The following is a 17,899-nucleotide window of genomic DNA, read 5'->3' as shown; positions in this document are numbered from 1 at the left end:
AAAAAGTGTGCTTTTAGCTTCTGCTTCTGCAAACCTGAATGCTTCCCAAAGAAGAATCCTTAATGTTTGTTTAGGAGTATTGGCTTTTTAACAAAAATTGTTATTCTTGCCTCCTGCCTGCTTGAATTATGCTCTGACAAGTAAAATATGCTGTGGCTTTCACTATGAGTTTCTCAAGAACAGACATGCACGTTCATTGTAGCTGCAGTCCTTGAAGAAGAAAAGGTATTTCATGGTTTTCATAAACAATTATCACTTAAATTATTTTTGGTATAACTCTGTTATCTGAGATAGATTTTTACCTAAGATGAATTAGACCTCTCACACTTGTTTTGATCCCTTTTTGATGTGCTATTTACATTTAAATAAATTTGGGGCAATGAAGTTCATTATGGTTCTTTAAAAAAAAAAAACAAACTACTTCAAATTGTAGGTCCCACAGAAATATTTCAATGACACTGAAACTTTTAAAATTATTTTCTCCTTCTTACAATTCTAGCAAAAGGTGCTTTTATGCAGAGGGAAGCCTCAGATGTTTGTGCAGAGATCATGACATTCAAACAAGGAGATGCTAGCCTTACTAGATATATTGGTGCATTTGTCCTGTGTAAATGCCATTGCTTTTCTTTCTGTGACTAGAGATGATTACGTTGTCAGAAATGTCCTGTTTTCCCATCGTGCGGGATACAGGATCTTGTTTCTCGGAGAAATTCCCACCCAGAACAGATGCACCCCAGATTGTCCAGATCAGTCACCGACATTGCTCACCGGCACTGAGAGATTAAAGCAGGAACAAACATTGGCTTTTCACTTGGCTGCTGTGACAGTTGGTCTTTGGAGCAACTGTTGTTAAAGTTCTGGTTCCTCCTGGAGGAAAGCGCCATCAGGAGTTTTACTGTGCCCACCAGTGTGGTGAGGAGGCGGGAGAGGTGCCAGCAGCTTCCTCCCTGATTTTGTCTTCCCTGACAGGCATTCCTCCTTTTTCTTTCCTCCATCTTACTCTCTCCTTCCTCCACTAGCTTGTGCTCACTGTCCCAGCATTGCACTGATGGCAATCGCTTTCCACAGTTATCAGGACCGAAGATGTCTGCATTCTGGGCTGTTTTCCTCCTCTGCAGCCTGCTGACCCCTTCACAAGGACTCGGAATCATGTCCTCGGTTGCCAAAGTGGATGTAGATGGTAAGTGTATGGAAGAGACAGGATTCGTCTTTTTTTTGAGACCAGTTCTGCTCTTTCTGTCTCTTGAACATGCTCAGAAAATCAGAAGCTGGTCCAGATTATTTCAGCAGTAGTGGCAATGCTGATAATTTGCATTTATAAAGCACTTTGGAGATGGCACTTCAGATACTTTACAGTCGCTGGTGCCACCACCCCTATTGTATAAAGAGGGAAATAGAGGGACAGTGGAGGGGAAGGAACAGCCAGGCTGACACAGCATGCTTGTGTGCTGAGTCCACATAGCTCACAGTGACCTCTCATCCTTTTTTTCAGATATTGCAGATTCACTAGCCAAACGTGACCTCCAGAAGCTTCAAGGTGGTGTCCTTGGCGGCAATCTGCTTAGTGGTCTCCTTGAAAAAGATAGTCCTCTTGGCAGTCTCCTTGGTGGAGATGGTGTCCTTGGTGGTCTCCTTGGGGGAGATGGTGCTGTTGGCAGTCTCCTTGGTGGAGATGGTGTCGTTGACACTCTCCTTGACAGAGATGGTGTCCTTGGTGGTCTCCTTGGTAGAGATGGTGTCCTTGGTGGTCTCCTTGGCAGAGATGGTGTCATTGACACTCTCCTTGACAGAGATGGTGTCCTTGGTGGTCTCCTTGACAGAGATGGTGTCCTTGGTGGTCTCCTTGGCAGAGATGGTGTCCTTGGTGGTCTCCTTGGCAGAGATGGTGTCGTTGACACTCTCCTTGACAGAGATGGTGTCCTTGGTGGTCTCCTTGGCAGAGATGGTGTCCTTGGTGGTCTCCTTGACAAAGATGGTCTTGTTGATGGTCTCTTTGATGCTGTCATTGATATTCTCATTGGCAAAGATGGTCTCCTTGGCAAAGATGGTCTCGTTGGCAATCTTCTTGGTGGAAACAGTGGAGATCTCACAGGGTAAGTGAGCGTGGGAGACGGGTGTCCCTGAACAGCCCTCGGTGCATTGGGGCCACGCTGGGGAAAGGAGGGTCTGGTTTGGAGCCTGATGTCTGAACACACGGGGCCCTCTCTTTCCACTCCTGGGGCAGGTTCATAAATGAGGGTTCAGCTGTTGGGAGTTTCTTGTGTGTGCTTGCCATGGAAGCGTGCCTTGTATGTGCCACAAGTTGCTCCTGGGTGGTAGGGATGCCTGCTGACGCAGAGCGGAGAGGACCCCAAGACCATGGCTCTGCAGTCACCTGTAGCACTGGGGGCTGAGGGGACAGGGCATCCGCTGTACAAATGTGCTACTTACCGTCTTTTCCTTGTTTCAACCATCCAGGGCAAAAATTGTAAACAACACCCTCCCCAAAATAAGTCTGCGCTCCCTGCCAGGCTTTGGGCACCAGGTGGGCTTCAACACCCAGCTGCTGGTCGAGAGCACCAGGTACAGCGTGTCCATCAGGGGCATGGCTCAGGGCCAGGGGGTCACCATCTCTTCGGAAAGTAGATAGCCAGCAAATTTCCTGAGCCACGTGTTGTGTTTCCCCCTGTGCAGTGCACTGGGCAGGGCGCTCTGCGTGCAGGTGGAAGCAGATGTCGTCATGCTCATCCAGGACAAGCGGGCGGCTCTCCAGGACAATAAAGACTGCAAGACTTTTGACATAAACATCCGTGTGAGGTAGGCAACAGTGTGAGATAGCATCCATGTGAGCTCAGCACCCACGTGAGCCGGGTGCTCATGGCCAGCACGTGGCCCCTGCGGCAGTGGGAAACCTTGGTGCTGTTGGCCATTGAAGGTAGTGCTTTTGTGCCTGACGCCTTGGAGACTGAACTACCCGGCTGCCGACCTTGGAGGGGAACTGCCGACCTTTCTTTTAAAATTTGGGCTCAAGAAAGAATATTTCTGGGTTGTGCTGGGAACCTAGCACGGGGCCAGATTCAGAGGGCTGGGTTTTGGTAATATTTTGGCACTGAATATGGGCCTGGAGAGTGCAAGCAAGGCCTCATTATTTCTCGTGTGAAGTACTTTTATTTTCCAGCCATTAATCTACGTCACTTTTTATTTCCTATTTTCCTGTTACCCAGACCCAAAGTGCCACTTCTGGATCAGCCTTTGAAACGCCTCCTTAGTGATGTCCTGCGTGAGGCGGTAAGTCTGCTAAGCGATCTTCATGCGAGCCATCAGCACGGTGCTGGGCGGGCGGGCGGGCAGCACGGGCAGGCAGCACAAGTAGGCAGCGCGGGCAGAGCGGGCAGCGGGCCAGGCCGCCCCCGCGGACGCAGCTGTTTGCACAGCTGTGGGCTCGGCCAGGTTGGCCAGCCCGTCCTCCCCGCCAGCGGGCACCGGCACCTCGTCGGCACCCTCGCCTGTGCCAGGCTCCGCCGGCAAACAGTTTTCTGAGACGCGTGCTGGTTTAGTGGTCACAGTGAGTAAGTCTTGCCTGGGAGGTTAAACCCACCCTGGCTTAGAGGGGCCGCTTGCCTGCCTGATGCTGAGCGCTGCAGTAACAGGGTGTCCCACCAAAGCCTGCCCAGCAGCGGCTCCTGCCCGCGCTGTGCAACCCCAGCAGAGCCAGGGAAGGGCTTTATCAGTCTTAACTAGTCATGTGAATGCAGTGCACATCCACTGGTGCTGCGGGTCCCAGGACTCTAACATTCCCCTGCCTCCCCAGGGGTGCGACATTGTCAACACCAGGCTCAACGTGGTGAGCACTCTGCTCGGCTCCAGGACCTGTAAGTGCTGGCGCCCTCCTTTTCCTCTGCTCCTGTGTGACCCTCTGCACTTAGGGTTGGTTGTTTTTTTTACATTGGGTAAATAGAAATATTTTAACAACTTCCTAAAAACACAACTCTCAGCTCAAGCACAACATTCAATTTCCCTTGCCCCAGAGCAGCAGCAGACAATTTTTCCTGCAGAAAGCCACTTCAAGAACTGTTGCTTTTAGAAACAACATTTTTGCTGCAAAATAGTGCTCTCTAGCAACTTGTCCACCTGGGAACGCTGTGAGCAGGAGTCACCGTTGGTTCTGATATCTCCTGGGACACGGGATTTGGGAGCTTCCCCCTCTCATTGCAGCTTAAAAGCTTTCCTCCCTGTGTCCCACAGCCGCGCTCCCGCTCGGGGCTCTGGGAGATCTGCCCCCCTTTTCCATCATCAGTGGTGACGCTATCCAGCTGGATCTAAACGTAAGTGCCACCGCTTCCCCTGGCCCAAAAGCCTTTGACTTAATGAGTTTGGGTAATTCATCTGAATGTGGTGGCTATTTGTCAAAGGCCCCTCTTATTCCAGTTGTCTTCAGGAAAGCATTCACTGGAAGGTACTGAGTGTGGTTCGGCCATGTCTGTGCTAGTGCCACCACTGGGTCTCTACCTTATTTTTTTACTTGCTAATCCTTGAGGGTAGCATGAGCCAGATTGGTTTGACACTGCTTAATTAAGCATAATTATAGCACTCTCATAGTTGTTAATCAGGAAAGCTTAATTTCATACAGGATCAGTGGTCAGTGTTCACAAGCAGGTTCCATTTATAAGTGGCTTGTAAAAGTTTGGTATGTAATTAATAGGGATCATGATCAGGTCAAAAATATTGGCAATGTGTCTTTCTGATCAGGAGACACAATGGTATTTTAAAGGGAAAGCTGTAGCAGATGCCGCCTTCACCTGTGCTAGGACAGTCTGAAGCAGCCATATGTTTATTAAAGCATCAATTAACCCTGCGTGAGCCTCTCCGTGAGGTCCGTGGGTGGGCAGGGTGCCCGGTGCGACCGCAGCCCTCCGAGTCCCGCCAGTGTCCCTCCCCTGCTCTGCCCCCTGCAGCTCCTCGTCGGGGATGCGGAGGGCAGTGTGGACGCGTCCACGCAGGGACCGCCGCTTGCTGCCACCCTGCTGCTGGCCACCGGCCGCCCGCCACAGCTCAGCCTCTCCCAGCGCGCCCTCGGCATCCTGCTGGAGACAGCCCAGGGGCAGGGAGCCTTCAACCTCAGCATCACCAACTCGATGGTGGGTCGCGACGCCCCTCTCCAGGGCCAGGTCGGGGTCCTGGTCACTCTTCGGTGACCCAAGGGTGCTCGCCGCCACGTGCTTGTATTCGTTTGTGGGGTCCAGCCGAGCCCAGTGTGGGCTTTGCACAAACCCTCCCGGCCGCCGACACTGCTGGTGCTGTTCCTGCAGGTGCCCAATAGCATCTCGCTGTCCACGGCTGCCCTTCTCCCGCTCATCCCCCAGGTCAGCCGCCTCCTTCGTGTGCACTGATCTCCAACCCCACCACCTGCCCTGGCCACGCAAAGACCCCCTTGCCCTGACCTCCCCCTGCCCCGTACAGCTCGCCAAGATCTTCCCCGGCTCTCTGCCGCTGGAGCTGCGCGTGCGGGTGGCCAACGAGCCAGTGGTGGCCATGAAAGGCAGAAGAGCCACTGCCACCCTCAAAGCCTCCATCGATGTCTTCAGTCCCCTCCTGAAGTCCTCCCAGAAGCTCCTCTTCTCCCTCGACACGGTGAGTGTGCTCCCAGTGAACAAAACCTCCGAAACAGGGCAAGGGGTGAGTCTGGTTGTTCTCTGGCATCCCCGCAGCTTGTCCTGCCCTTAGCTGTGCAGTGCTTGTACTTTTGAATTCAGTACATCTTAAAAGCAGTGGTGCCCAGTCCTTTTAAAACGCTCGTAACCAAGTGCAAGTCAAATGTTTAAGGAATAATTAAAAATAAAGACAGGAAGTGTGAACCCTGGGGAGAGAGATACATGATGCCATCCATCAAAAAAATGTAATTTCTAGGCAAAGACAGGTGTTTTTTCTTGGAATGGGTTATTTACAAATACTCTGGGTTTTCTTTTCAGTCTTGGGAGCTACGCAGGGAAATAAACTAATTTCTTCTGTTGTTCCAATTTCAGGACATCGTTCTGAACGTCATCCCATCGGTCTCTGATGGTAAACTGCAGACCTCTCTGACTCTCGACAGGTAGAGCCGAGCTTTGCGGTCGCTGCGGGCAGGGAGGGGGCTCTGCCTGGGGATGCTCCCAGCAGCCCCACAAGATAGGGCTGGTGGTAGCGATCGGGGCGTGCGATGTAGATGTGGTAGAGACGTAAAGGGCTGCTTGAGCTTTCCTGCCTTCTCCCAGCCCCAGCCTCAGACCAAGTGCATGTCTGAAGTGATGAGAGAGTTGTAAAAAAGTTGCCCTATTTTCAAAATCCTTGTATCTTTATGTGGGTGAGACAAATTCTGGACCAAGAAAGGGTCTGAGCAGCATTTGGAAAACTGGAGGAGGGCTGCACCCGATGCACCCCGACTCTGCCTTGTTTTTATCTTCTGTAGCATCAACATGACACAGACACCCCTGGGACTCGACCCTCTCAGTGTAAGTGCACATTGCTTTGGATCGAGGCGCTGCAGCGAGCGATGTGGTGGCCAAAGGCTCTGTGTAGGGAAGGAGAACCAAAATGCCAATTCTTCTTCAGTCTTCATGTTTCTTCTTCTCTTGGCAGAGGCTAATTGTTGTCCTCCCTGTCGATCCCCTATGCCCTATAGCAGTGACACTTTGATGTATATGTTCACTTGTTGGCATCGCACTGGGGGTGCTGGGAAGGAGGGAGGAATAATTAAGAAGAAATTACCCAAAGACCATGTCCCTGTGTATTCCCCCACCCTCAGTCCTGGAAGAGTTTCACGAAGGAAGCTTCCCAGACTTTGTGTTTCATAGTTCTGAGCATCCTGCAGTGACAGAACTTAATTGATAAGCCTGACATTGCTGTTTTCATCCCAATAACCATTGCTCTCTTCTTCTGATACTGACATGTCTTCTTCCCCTGCAGGTCTCCCAGCTTGTAGGATGGCTCAAGCAAGTCCTTGAGGCTGCATACGTACCTGCCATTAATGGTACGGCCGGGGTCTGGGTCCCCTCTTCTCTCAAACTCAACTGGATTTAGGGCTCTCCCCCTTCCCTCGCTGCCTGCGTTTGGGGTTTCCCCCCATGATGAGATGCTTTCACTTGCTTTTGCAGATGCCTTGCACGTGTCGGTCCCTCTGCCCAACATTCTCAACACCAGCCTCAGGAATGCCAACATTGACATCACCGACGTAAGGATCACATTTCCCACAGCGCTGCTTTCCTGGGGAGCCAGGGGATGAGACCCACACCACCCCGGCCAGCCCATCTCCCGTGGGCTGCTCCCAGTTTCCAGGAGGTCCCTCTGCCTGCATGGACCCACAGGAAAACATCACCTGGGATATAGGGAAAAGCTGGTGAAAGTCTGAATGAGAAAACTGAATAGTTTTTGTGCTGCTTCTTCCAGGCAGACGACTCTCCTGACCAGACCAGTCTAAAAAGATCCTGCTCAGGAGGATCCTCGACCCTGCTCGCCATCTGAGGCAGGGAACGCGCCGCAAGTCCCAGAGCCCTGCTCGTCTCTGCTGTCTCCGTCTTCATTTTCCCTTGAGCACTGCCCTGTGTTATCGCCGTGGCCCGAGGGGGACAAGCAACCGTCTCTGGTCGGCCGGTCCTGGCGTAGCCTGGCATCGGTGTAGGGAAAGCTGCTCAGCTGGTGGATGTTAGGGAGGATTTTCTGTGGCCAGTTTTAACATCCATGGTCGAGAAGCAGAGCTCTTCTTCAGGCATAAGGTTGCTCTCCTATTCCTCTTTCAATAAAATCTTTCACTGCCTCAGTATTTCTCTCTCTAAATGTTTATTTGCTGTGGGTTTCTGGCTGTGCCCCTATGCCATATGGCCCATGGACAGGCAGTGCAGCTCGAAGAGGAGGTTGTACCTATAAGGAACAAGCCACTACCTTACAGAAAGCGTTTTTGAAGGTCAGCCTCACACGGGAGCTGGGGTTTGGTGCACGTGGGTGCCCTGCTGCAGCCCATCACCCTGCCTGGCTGGAGCAGCACTGGGTGCTGCTCGTGCCAGACTGATGGGGAGCAGAGGAGGTGTTCGCAATGCAACGACGGTGCAGATTTAGCAAAGTGCTTGCTGATATTTCCGACTCATTTGAAGGCCTCATCGCAGCGGCTGCGGGGGGAACAGCTCCTTGCCGGGGGGCTCGTTTGCACCATGTCCCACATGGAGCCCAGCAGTGCTTGCTGTGCAAGGCTCTGTATGGAGCCAGGCACAGATAAACAGCTTACACCTCCGTACTGCTTTGTCTAGGAGCATATTATCCCCTTATTGTGTAAGATGCACTGGGTTGTTAGCAGCACATTTTATCTCACAAAGCTATTAAGTGTTGAGAACACGAGTACAAAAGCACCCTTATGGTCTGGAGCTGACGTGGATCAGCATGTCCCACCGCACAGGGGCTTTTCCAAGGCTGCAGAAATACTGTCTGCCGGGAAGCGGCTGGTGGCTGCGGGGACGGGTGGGATGATCCTCAGGAACTGCTCCTAGGGTTGAGCACTAAAGGAGATAAAAATCTCCCAACGCTTTTCTGGAGCCTCACTGGAAACTTGAAAAATTACCCCGATACAGTCATTTGTGTGTGACAGCCTGAGTGCAAGTGTTAGTGGGGATTTGCCTGGAATAAGCTGATCTTCCAGCACGGCTCTTTTGAGGTCAGCAGCAGCTTCACGTGCTGCGGTCCACAGAGTCTCAGGCTCCTTCTCCTTTGCATTAGCTCTGGGCTCTTGGGTAACAGCGCTGGCTGATAACCGGGCATCCAATAACCTGTTGCTCAATGCTTTTCCCTGTTTTACAAATCTTCATTTGTGTTGGAATATATTAAAACCACAAATGATGCTTTATACACTCGATCCACTATCCCAGCTTTTACAATTTAGGCATCTTTCCACTTTTTCCACATCAGCTTCACTATATAAGGACCCACTGTTCCTACATGTTAAAGCAGAGGTGCCTTTGGACAGCTGTAAGGTCTCCTCTTGACCAAGAGCCGAGCACTGAAGACCAAAGCCAGGCTTCGAAATTCGGGATAAGACCAGGTAAATATGGTCAAAATAGTGGTGCGGGGTGTTGTAAGTTTGGGGGGACAGAGCCACCATTTCACCTATGGGCCTTACAATATACTCTGGTGAGCAAGAAAAAAAACATGGGAAAAATACCAATAATGGTAGAAATGCAAGTAGGTAATTCTAGTTTATATTTAGTGAGTAGCCTAAAAAAATCAGAAAAGAAGGTTGCTATAGTAAAATGAAAACACTTCTCACACTTCTGTGAGGAAAAAAACATTCATTTGACACAAAACCTAGGGATTTTTTTGTGTTGCAATATCCTCTTAAGGTTATTATTTTTATTGTTATAAGATTAAAACATGCCATTTTAAAAAGAAAGGCTTTATTCCAAATGTGAGTTGCTTGTATAATTGGAGCATTAATTTGCATGCCCACTCACAGGGCAGTTGTTAGCGAGGGGAGCTCAGTGCAGTCTATAGGTTATGAGTAATGATTTCATACTGTAAGTTTAAAACTATGTCACGGCGACCGGGGATGGAAAGGGGCAGGTTGCCCGGGGTGCCCATAAATAGGAATAAGCAAACAGGTGCTGGGGTTGTGCAGAAGCTGGCTGGAAAAAGTCCCTGCAGATGTGCGTACGGACACCCTCCCTCTTCACCCCCTTTTGTGTGTGTCCAGATCTATTTGCCAAATGTGGCTCTAACTCGTGAAGAGTTTTGGTCCTCCTAAAGCTCACGTTTTCTATTAACTGAAAAATTTTCACACAGCTCGAAATATCCAACTCCATTTTGTCTCCAGGGGGTCACCCAGCCTATTCTCACTCTTTTCCCATTGTCCTTCCCCAGGTCCTGCCAGCACCCACAGCGCTCCCAGCCGAGCAGAAGACACCATGCCACCGGCTCTGGGCATTGCCCTCTTGTATGCCCTGCTGACCCCATCACTAAGCGAGCAAAAAGATGCCGTCCTCAGGCTCAATAAAGATGTTTTAAGTGATGGTGAGTCACTCTGCCTCCTCCTAGTGGGACCCTGGGAAACAGGAACCAACGGTGGTCCTTGAGGGTTGATGCCGTGGTACCAGCACAGCCTGATCAGCCAGGGAAGGGAGGGGAATTGCTCATGGAAGGGGAAGAGTATGAGGCTTGTGTGCAAACCTCCCCCTCCAAACTGACCCTGGAGTCATTTTTTTGTAATTAAAATTTCAACTGGCCAGGCTCCTAAAAGGAGAGAGACATTGCTCGTGTTGGGGATTGCTCCTCCTGGGAGCCTGCACCTCTCAGGAGGTGTGAGCCATTGCTCAGGAGGTACAAGCCACATGGCACCTCAACTATCTCACATTTAGGCTTTATCAGTGCCCAACCCCTGTGACTGTGCCACACCGTTTGCTGTCTTACTGGTGCAGCTGCAGACAAATTCCCCTGAGCTTCTTTACAGAGGTCTTAACATGGTGCCTCCTGTCCTGGATCCCAAAGCCCTTTTTCCGTTGCATCATATATGGGAAAAACTGACAGCAGATAGTTAGGGACTGGGGTAGGCAGCGATGGTAATGGAGAGCACAAACCCCTCAACAACCCATGCTTGAGGAGCACAATGAGTAAAGGTGCGGGCAGGAGGCTGGCAGCTGCCTGCTGGTCCCTGCACAGAGGCTGCAGCGGTGGCCGGGGAGGCAGCTCTGCCTCGCAGGCTGATGGCGGGCGATGTTTCCAGCTCTTACAGGCTCGCTCAGGCAAGGCAACGCCCTCCAAGGTGGCCTCGGAGAGGTGCCGCTCGGCAGCGGACGTCCCAGCACAGATGAAAGTGGGGACCTGTTGCGTGGCCTCGGAGGAGGTCTCCTTGGTGGTGGTGGTGGTCTGCTTGGTGGTATTACTGGTGGTTTGCTGGGTGGCGGAGGGCTGCTGGGGGGGCTGACTGGTGGTCTGCTTGGTGGAGGGGGCGATGCTGGTGGTGCCTTGCTGGGTGGAGGGGCTGGTGGAAGTGCTTATGGGGGGAGCCCCAGAAACCCTGCCAGAGGCTGGCTGGCACCTGGTGGCGATGTCCCCAGGGGAGACATCCCCACAGGGGTTGCTGGAGGAGTGTTGGGACAAGGAGGTCTGCTCGGTGACGGAGGTCTCCTCAGCACAGCAGGGATCCTCGGTGGCTCCAGTGGCCTTCTTGGCAGAGGAGGGCTTCTGGGCAACGGAGGGCTGCTGGGAGGCGGCGGCCTGCTCGGCGTCCTCGGGGAAGGCGGCTTGCTCAGCACGGTCCAGGGGCTCACCGGGTAAGGACAGCACCGTCCGGGCTCCTTGCAGGGGGGCAACCTCAGATCTGTTTGGGGGGGGAGCAATGGTGATGCTTCAGTAGATGCTCAGACCTCGTTTGGAGCTGATGCTTTGAGATAAATGCTGCTTGGAAGTCCCACCAGGTTTGCATTGCTGGCTGCTACACAAGGAAAGTTAAAGGAAACAGTAGTTGAAAGGCACTTGCCCGCAGAGGGTCCACAGAACCACACGTTGGCCCTGCGGAGCTGGTGCCACCACTGCCAAAGCAATGCTCACTTGTTTGCAACCGTCCCATTTTAACTCTTATTTTAAGCCCAGCACCAAGCAGAAGCACAAGCACAAGCAATAATAAGGCAACTAGAACAAAGCTTCTAATAAGACTGGAAAATAACTAAAACAGGAAAATAACTGAGAAAACTTGGTGTATTTTGCCATTTCTGGCCTAAATGGCCTCTGACTTGCCCACCCCTTGAGCAGTGGCTTTGTGTGAGCGGCACAGCCCAGGTGGCGGGGTGCTGGGCTCAGAGCCATCACTCGCGGTGTCTCCCTCACTGTCCCTGCAGGCTGAGGATTGTGGAGCTGACGCTCCCCAGGGTGTCCCTGCGGCTCCTGCCTGGCATCGGTGTCCACCTCAACCTCTACACACGGGTGGCCCTCAATGCCAAGAGGTAGGTCGGGCTGGTGCTGGTGGCAGTGCCACCCGTGCCCCCGGACCCGGTGGAAGCACCACCACAAGGGGTGTCTCTGGGAGGACACACTGCTCCTGTTTGCTGGGAAGTGGCTGCTCCACTGAAGGTCACTCCTTTCCCCTTGCACAGCCTCCTGGGTTTGCTCGACATTGCAGTGGAAGTGAACATCACGTCAAGGGTCAGGCTAACCATGGACGGCACAGGCTACCCCAAACTGGTGACAGAAAGATGCGATACCATCCTTGGTGGTATTAAAGTCAGACTCCTGAGAGGGTGAGTGATGGAGGTGTCCTCCTCTGCTGGCATGAGCCACCTCTCCACTGGGCTTTGCTGGCCCCCAGCCCCTGCCCGCAGAACAGCAAATGCACGAGGGCACTTCCCATTGCGTGTCTGAGTCCCATGGGTGACTGCGACACCGGCAGCCGCCGTTCCTACAGGTGACAGTCACTCACCGGCCCTGTCACGGGGCTGAGCAAAGGGCTGCTGGTGGCGGTGGTCCCTGTGTGCCCCTCGTGCAGCTGCAGCAAATGGACATGTTGTCCTAGAGGGCTGCATGACCCCGCAGCAGTCCCGGAGGGACATTTCTGTCCCATGTGCTGCATTCATGGGTCATTTTAACTGACATTGCATGGGGTCTTCTAAGACGTAAGCACATGATACATAAATCATAGAAACCACCTGGGCTGAGGTTGTTTCTGCTCATTTAAGGAGACTATACACTATTAGATAAAAGGCAGCAATAAATTTCCCGCTGGTTATTTTGGGATGCAAATTACACTTATCTTGCAAAATCCAAGCATACACCATGCACTTTGCTGCTGCAATTGCCTTGCTCCGGGAGGTCTGTGCTCCGCACTATTCACAGGGAATTGTTTAACAAGACCCATTTACTTTGCAGCAGGTTTTTTTATGGTGCTCCTTTATTTTTCCACAGCCTGCTCCCAGTTGTGGATAATTTATTGGCAAGTGCCCTGAACAGACTTCTTCCTAATCTGGTAAGTTGGAAAAAACCTCCACCCTGGAAAGGAGCAATGAGTCCGAAAAGCTGCAGTGCAGCTCCCTGCGGCATCGCTCCTGTCCCAGGGCGGGAGCACGGCCATTGTGCCAGGGCTGCTGCGTCCACCTGCCCACCCAGTGGTTTGGGATTAGCAGGGGACGTGCCATATCTCCATCTGCTTGGAAGAAGCTGCTCCCTCCTTCCAAATGCAAGGTCAACAAGCCTGGCGCGGGTCTGCCCAAGTGCCTGGGAGTTTCTAACGATGCTCTGGACTGTGTTATGGGCTAACTGAATCTCTCCTCCCTCCTGAAAGCCCCAGGGTGTCCCCAGCCATCCCACATGGGCTCCTGGGACCCAGTCCTAACCCCACTTGTCTGACGAAGGGCAAGGCGCGCGCAGGGCCAGATCCAGAACTGGTGCAGCCTCAGCACCGTGGAGTCACCAGCAGGGACTGCCATCCCATGCGCCCAGTGCTCCTGTTCCCTGGAAAGCGCGGCAGAGCCGAGCTGGGCTGCGTGTCCTTGTCCGGCTCTGAACACGGGTTACTCACCGTCCCTCCCCGACTCTTGCAGCTCTGCCCGGTGGTCAACGTTGCCCTGGGACTCGTCAACGACCAGCTGGGTCTTGTAAACTGTAAGTACTTGGTGGGTCCCACGCCTTTCCCTGCCTTCCCCCTCGTGCCACCTCTGCTCTGGCCATGTGAGGACTGTGACACTATCCCCCCTGCTGCACCCCAGGCAGGAAGAGCAAACCCCCCCGCTTCACCCCACAGACCCCAGGTCTGCCCCGAGCAGGGAGCGGGGACCCCCGGCAGCTCGCTGCCCAGAACCTGTCACCCCCGGGCAGCAGCCAAGGAGCAGTGTCCCGGAGGGATGCTGTCCCCTCCCCACATCTCCCCTTTCTCCATCTCTAATCACGGACAGAAAGACCCCTGGGTGCATAAGGGTGGCATCAACGGGGTGAGCTGTGAGCTGTCCCCTCCATTTGCAGCAGTTGCACGCACTGCTCATTAGGGAAACGACACCTCCTGTGGCATTACCGCTCAGCACAGAGCACTTGGAGCCGGGGCCAAGTGGCTGCCCTGAGTCCACCTGCGAGCCAGGGCTCTTCTGGGAAAAAAACCCCGCTGCCGAGCAGGGGAGGGGGTATTTGCACCTGAGCCCAGCGGGGAATCGCTGAGTCCCTCCCTCTCCCCCCAGCACTGGTGCCCCTGGGCTTGCTGGGCAGTATCCAGTACACTGTGTCCAGCCTTCCCCTGGTAACCGGCCAGTTCCTTGAGGTAGACTTGAATGTAAGTCCTGCATCTTCTCCTTCCATCTACGTACAAGGGTTGTGCTGTTTCACTTGGGTTTGGGAAAGTCTCCTTGGGCTGTCCCTGGGGCCACCTACACCTGAGCAGCGGGCTCTGAGGTTGCTGTGAAAAGGTTGGGGAGGTCCCGGCTCGGTGCCCTGCTCTTGCTGCTGCCGCCGTCACGGGAGAGCGCAGTGGGGTTTGCATTTCATGAACTTCTGGAGAAGGAAGTGTCACAGGGCCTGACTTGGTGTGGTCGTGCGTGCAGCAATTTCACACTGAAGGAACATGAAGTTAACCGTAAAGGCAAATATTGCAAACATTTTGGCCTGTGCTTCCTTCCCCTGTAACTCCAGACTGTCGTTGGGCGAGTGGCAGGAGGCCTGGTGGACTATCCCCTGGGAAAGGCAGAAGCTGTCCCCACACCACCACGGGTCCCCATGCCACCCCTGCCACCGATGGTGGACACCAGTTCCTCCCAGCTGGGCCTCTCTGTGAACTTCCTCAGCTCGGTGCTGTCTGTCCTGCAGAAGGAGGGTGCCCTGGACCTGGACATCTCCACTGGCATGGTGAGCAGGGAGTACTGCCCAGCTCTGGGTTTGGAAGGACTCAGGGTTGTCAGCCATGCAAACTGGTCCCACCGTGCAATGCCTTAGCACCTCTGTACCATTTAGCAGGGTCTCTGCTAGCTTAGGCGAAAAATGTGAGTGAGAGACCATGTGGTAAAAGCCAAAAAATGTGAGTGAGAGACCATGTGGTAAAAGCCAAAAAATGTGAGTGAGAGACCATGTGGTAAAAGCCAAAAAATGTGAGTGAGAGACCATGTGGTAAAAGCCTCAGGCATGTTGCTGGTGAAAGCAGATTCTGCTGAAAACCGCCACACACACGTGCAGCATTTCTCTCTTCTGTGTCACAGTTTCCTGAGCTCCCGCCACTAACAACATCAACCCTTGGAGCCCTGGTTCCTGCGGTGAGTCCTGGTTCCCCCTTGCACTGCAAGTAACCCGGTTAGAGAGGCAGCGTCCAGGGCAGGGGAGGTCCCCCTGTCTCTTCCTCCTCAGAGGCATCATCTCAGATGTCCCATGGACTTGAACGAGCTCTGACTTAGGTCCAAAACTGGAAATCATGGCAGGCCAGAGCCCGGTTTGTCAGCCCATCCTCTGCAGCTCTGGGGTCACAGGTGAGCCTTGCAGCTGCTCCGTCTGCCTGGATGCGGGGCTGTCTGTGGTCCTCCAACCGGGATGAGATGCTCTCAGCGAGACTCAGGGCGTCCACGGGGCTGAGCGCACAGCTAGCTTGACTTCACTTCAGCCTGTTGAGATACAGACTCGTTGGACCGGAGCAATTCAGGATCAGATCTGCCCCCTGAGAGCAGCACGGTGCTAATGCTGCCGGAGTAGGCAGCCTGCTCTCTGGCTCCTGGTTACTCATTTGTTCTGCCTGGTCCAGTGTCAGCACTGCTTGTGCTCCTGCCAGCAGAAACTTTCCACCTTTGGATGTTGACAGGTTTTTGAGGCGTACCCCGAGTCACGTGAATTGCTGCTGAAAATTGCAGTCCCTGAAGCACCTGTGGTGACCTTGAAGAAAAATAAAGGTGTGATCCAGCTCATGGCTACAGCAGAGGTGATGGTGATCCACCCAGATGATGTCCAGAGGTCTCTCTGCCTTCTGAATATTGTATGTATGAAGGAACAACCCATGCAGAAATTCCTCCTGCAGTTTCCCCCTCCCCACACAGCAGGTGTGGGGGTGCCAGTAGATGGGATCTGCACCCGATGTGACACAGCTGGGCTGCAGGCTTGGGCTTGGGCAAGGGCTGGAGGAGCCACCCCTGCCCTGACCTCTCTGTTTGACCGCAGAACACCTCCTTGCTGGCCCAGTTTTCGGTTGAGGACAACAAACTGAAGATCGGCGTCAGCCTGGAGAAGTAGGACACTGGTCTTCATCTGAGGGGTGGCCAGGGGTGGCCATGGACGTGGGATCTCCTGGGCTGTGCGACGATGAGGGCATCGACAGCACTGGGTCAGCAGAGGAACTGCTTGGATCTTACTCACCTCTGCTTCCTTCTGCAGGGCTGATCTCTCCTTGGTGTCTTCGTCCGTTGGTGGTTTTGATGTAAGAACACGAGCAGCCTCAGCAACACGCGAAATCCATTGCAGAAAGCAAAGTGCTGATAGATATTGGCTCAGGAGAAATAAGGGCCAATTATGGTGTAACGGTTGTGTTGTATTTTTAATAGCACCTTTCTTTCACCTCTGGGGATGGATTTTCTTTTCATGGATGAACCATGAGCAATTTTCAGAAAAAATCCCCACTGAGAGGGAGAGGTTTGGGTCCTCGGTGGACCGCAGGACACCCCGCACATGCCCACGACGTCCCCTCGGGATGCGCCTGGGGAGGCTCATCCCTGTGCCTCATAGGGGACGACGGCAAAAGTCGGGAGGAATCCCGGGCTCTCCTGTCGCAGGATACTTGCAGATAGAGCACGTTTGGTGCAGACAGCTTTAATGCCAGTGGGAAGAGGCCTGTGGAATGGCATTATTTTGGGACTAAAAATTGACCATAGAATGCTTAAAGTCCAATTTCTGTGAAATTGGGAGTTTGCATTAGATGGGTGTGGAGCTGGAGCACCAAGGGTTCAGGTTGGGTTTAGCTGGTGTGAACGGAGCATCCCCACATGCCTGAGGACAGGGTGAGGCTGCGCTGACCACGGGACTGGGACCAGCAGTGTCACTAAGCGACCCCTCTCCTTGTTGCAGGTCTCACTCCTGGAGATGCTCGTTGACCAGATTTTCGATGTTGCCTTCCTGCCTGCAATGAACAGTAAGGGAGCTCTTATGCCTCGTCCACATATTTGTTTGTGCTAGACTGTAGCCAAGACACCAAATTTGTGCAGGTGTAGTTTACCTCGCCGTACAGAACAGGAGCCAGTGGGACTGACCTGCACTGATGGGGGGGGGGGGTGTTTCAGGTGGCAGCATTTTGCCGGGAGGTGAACCCACATGTCACGAAACAGGGGCCCCGCAGCCCCCTCCGTGGGGCTGCTCACCACCTGCCGCTTTGCTGGCAGGAGCAAATGACAATATGTTTTGTCGACGCACTAAGTCCCACAACACAAAGCCTTTCTGGAGAGCCTTGCACTCGCGGAGGGAGGGGTTTGCACACAGGGAGGATGGAGTTGGGGACCAAGCCCCGGGCAGAAGCTCGGCAGCAACCCCCTCCTTCCGCGGCACTAAGCTGGGCTGGCTTGTGACCCGCAGGCGTGCTGGGAGTGGGGGTTCCCCTCCCGAGGCTGCTGAACATCGACTTCACCAGTGCAGACATTGATGTCATGGAAGTAAGTGCTCAGGCGCTCCCCGAGGTTCTTCTGCCGGCACCTCAGCTCTGCTCTGGAGCAAAGGCCGTGCCCGTTGCTTGCGCGGAGGATGTTCAGAGGGAAGGTAACCCATCTGCTTCACCAGGATCTCATCGTGCTGTCGGCATGAGCTGGGGATGCCGGGCTGGGAAGGGTCCCCTGGTTTTCCCTGTCTGGCCCCGGAGGGATGGGAGCCCAGCCTGCCTGAAGGATGCTCCACCGCATTTCTCTTCATACTTAACACAGCAAAAGAGCAGCTTGGTCTTTTCCATGCGAATGTTGCATCCCACCTACATTGCTTG

The 17,899-nt window shown here is 53.4% G+C and overlaps 2 protein-coding genes across 2 annotated transcripts; both read left to right on the top strand.

Annotated features, from left to right (window-relative positions):
- Positions 1 to 1,083: 1,083 nt before the first annotated feature.
- Positions 1,084 to 7,476, top strand: LOC143167204 (BPI fold-containing family B member 3-like). The gene is made up of 15 exons (XM_076352392.1): positions 1,084 to 1,180; positions 1,493 to 2,093; positions 2,458 to 2,562; positions 2,674 to 2,796; positions 3,204 to 3,267; positions 3,791 to 3,851; positions 4,225 to 4,304; positions 4,935 to 5,117; positions 5,289 to 5,342; positions 5,440 to 5,610; positions 6,003 to 6,070; positions 6,425 to 6,467; positions 6,922 to 6,985; positions 7,110 to 7,186; positions 7,402 to 7,476. The coding sequence occupies exons 1-15, from the start codon at positions 1,084 to 1,086 to the stop codon at positions 7,474 to 7,476; spliced, it is 1,866 nt and encodes a 621-aa protein (XP_076208507.1).
- A 1,689-nt stretch (positions 7,477 to 9,165) lies between these two features.
- On the top strand, positions 9,166 to 17,727 carry LOC143167203 (BPI fold-containing family B member 4-like). The gene is made up of 17 exons (XM_076352391.1): positions 9,166 to 9,184; positions 9,856 to 10,005; positions 10,715 to 10,834; positions 11,066 to 11,264; positions 11,829 to 11,933; positions 12,084 to 12,227; positions 12,889 to 12,949; positions 13,524 to 13,584; positions 14,151 to 14,242; positions 14,599 to 14,811; positions 15,159 to 15,212; positions 15,749 to 15,919; positions 16,102 to 16,169; positions 16,315 to 16,357; positions 17,002 to 17,065; positions 17,503 to 17,579; positions 17,704 to 17,727. Exons 1-17 carry the CDS (start codon positions 9,166 to 9,168, stop codon positions 17,725 to 17,727), a joined length of 1,665 nt encoding a protein of 554 aa, XP_076208506.1.
- The last annotated feature ends 172 nt before the right edge of the window (positions 17,728 to 17,899 follow it).

Source organism: Aptenodytes patagonicus, chromosome 14 (genome assembly GCF_965638725.1).
Source record: "Aptenodytes patagonicus chromosome 14, bAptPat1.pri.cur, whole genome shotgun sequence".
Lineage (NCBI taxonomy): Eukaryota > Metazoa > Chordata > Aves > Sphenisciformes > Spheniscidae > Aptenodytes > Aptenodytes patagonicus.
Note: the sequence above shows the minus strand (reverse complement) of the source record. Positions and strands in the feature narration are given on the sequence as shown.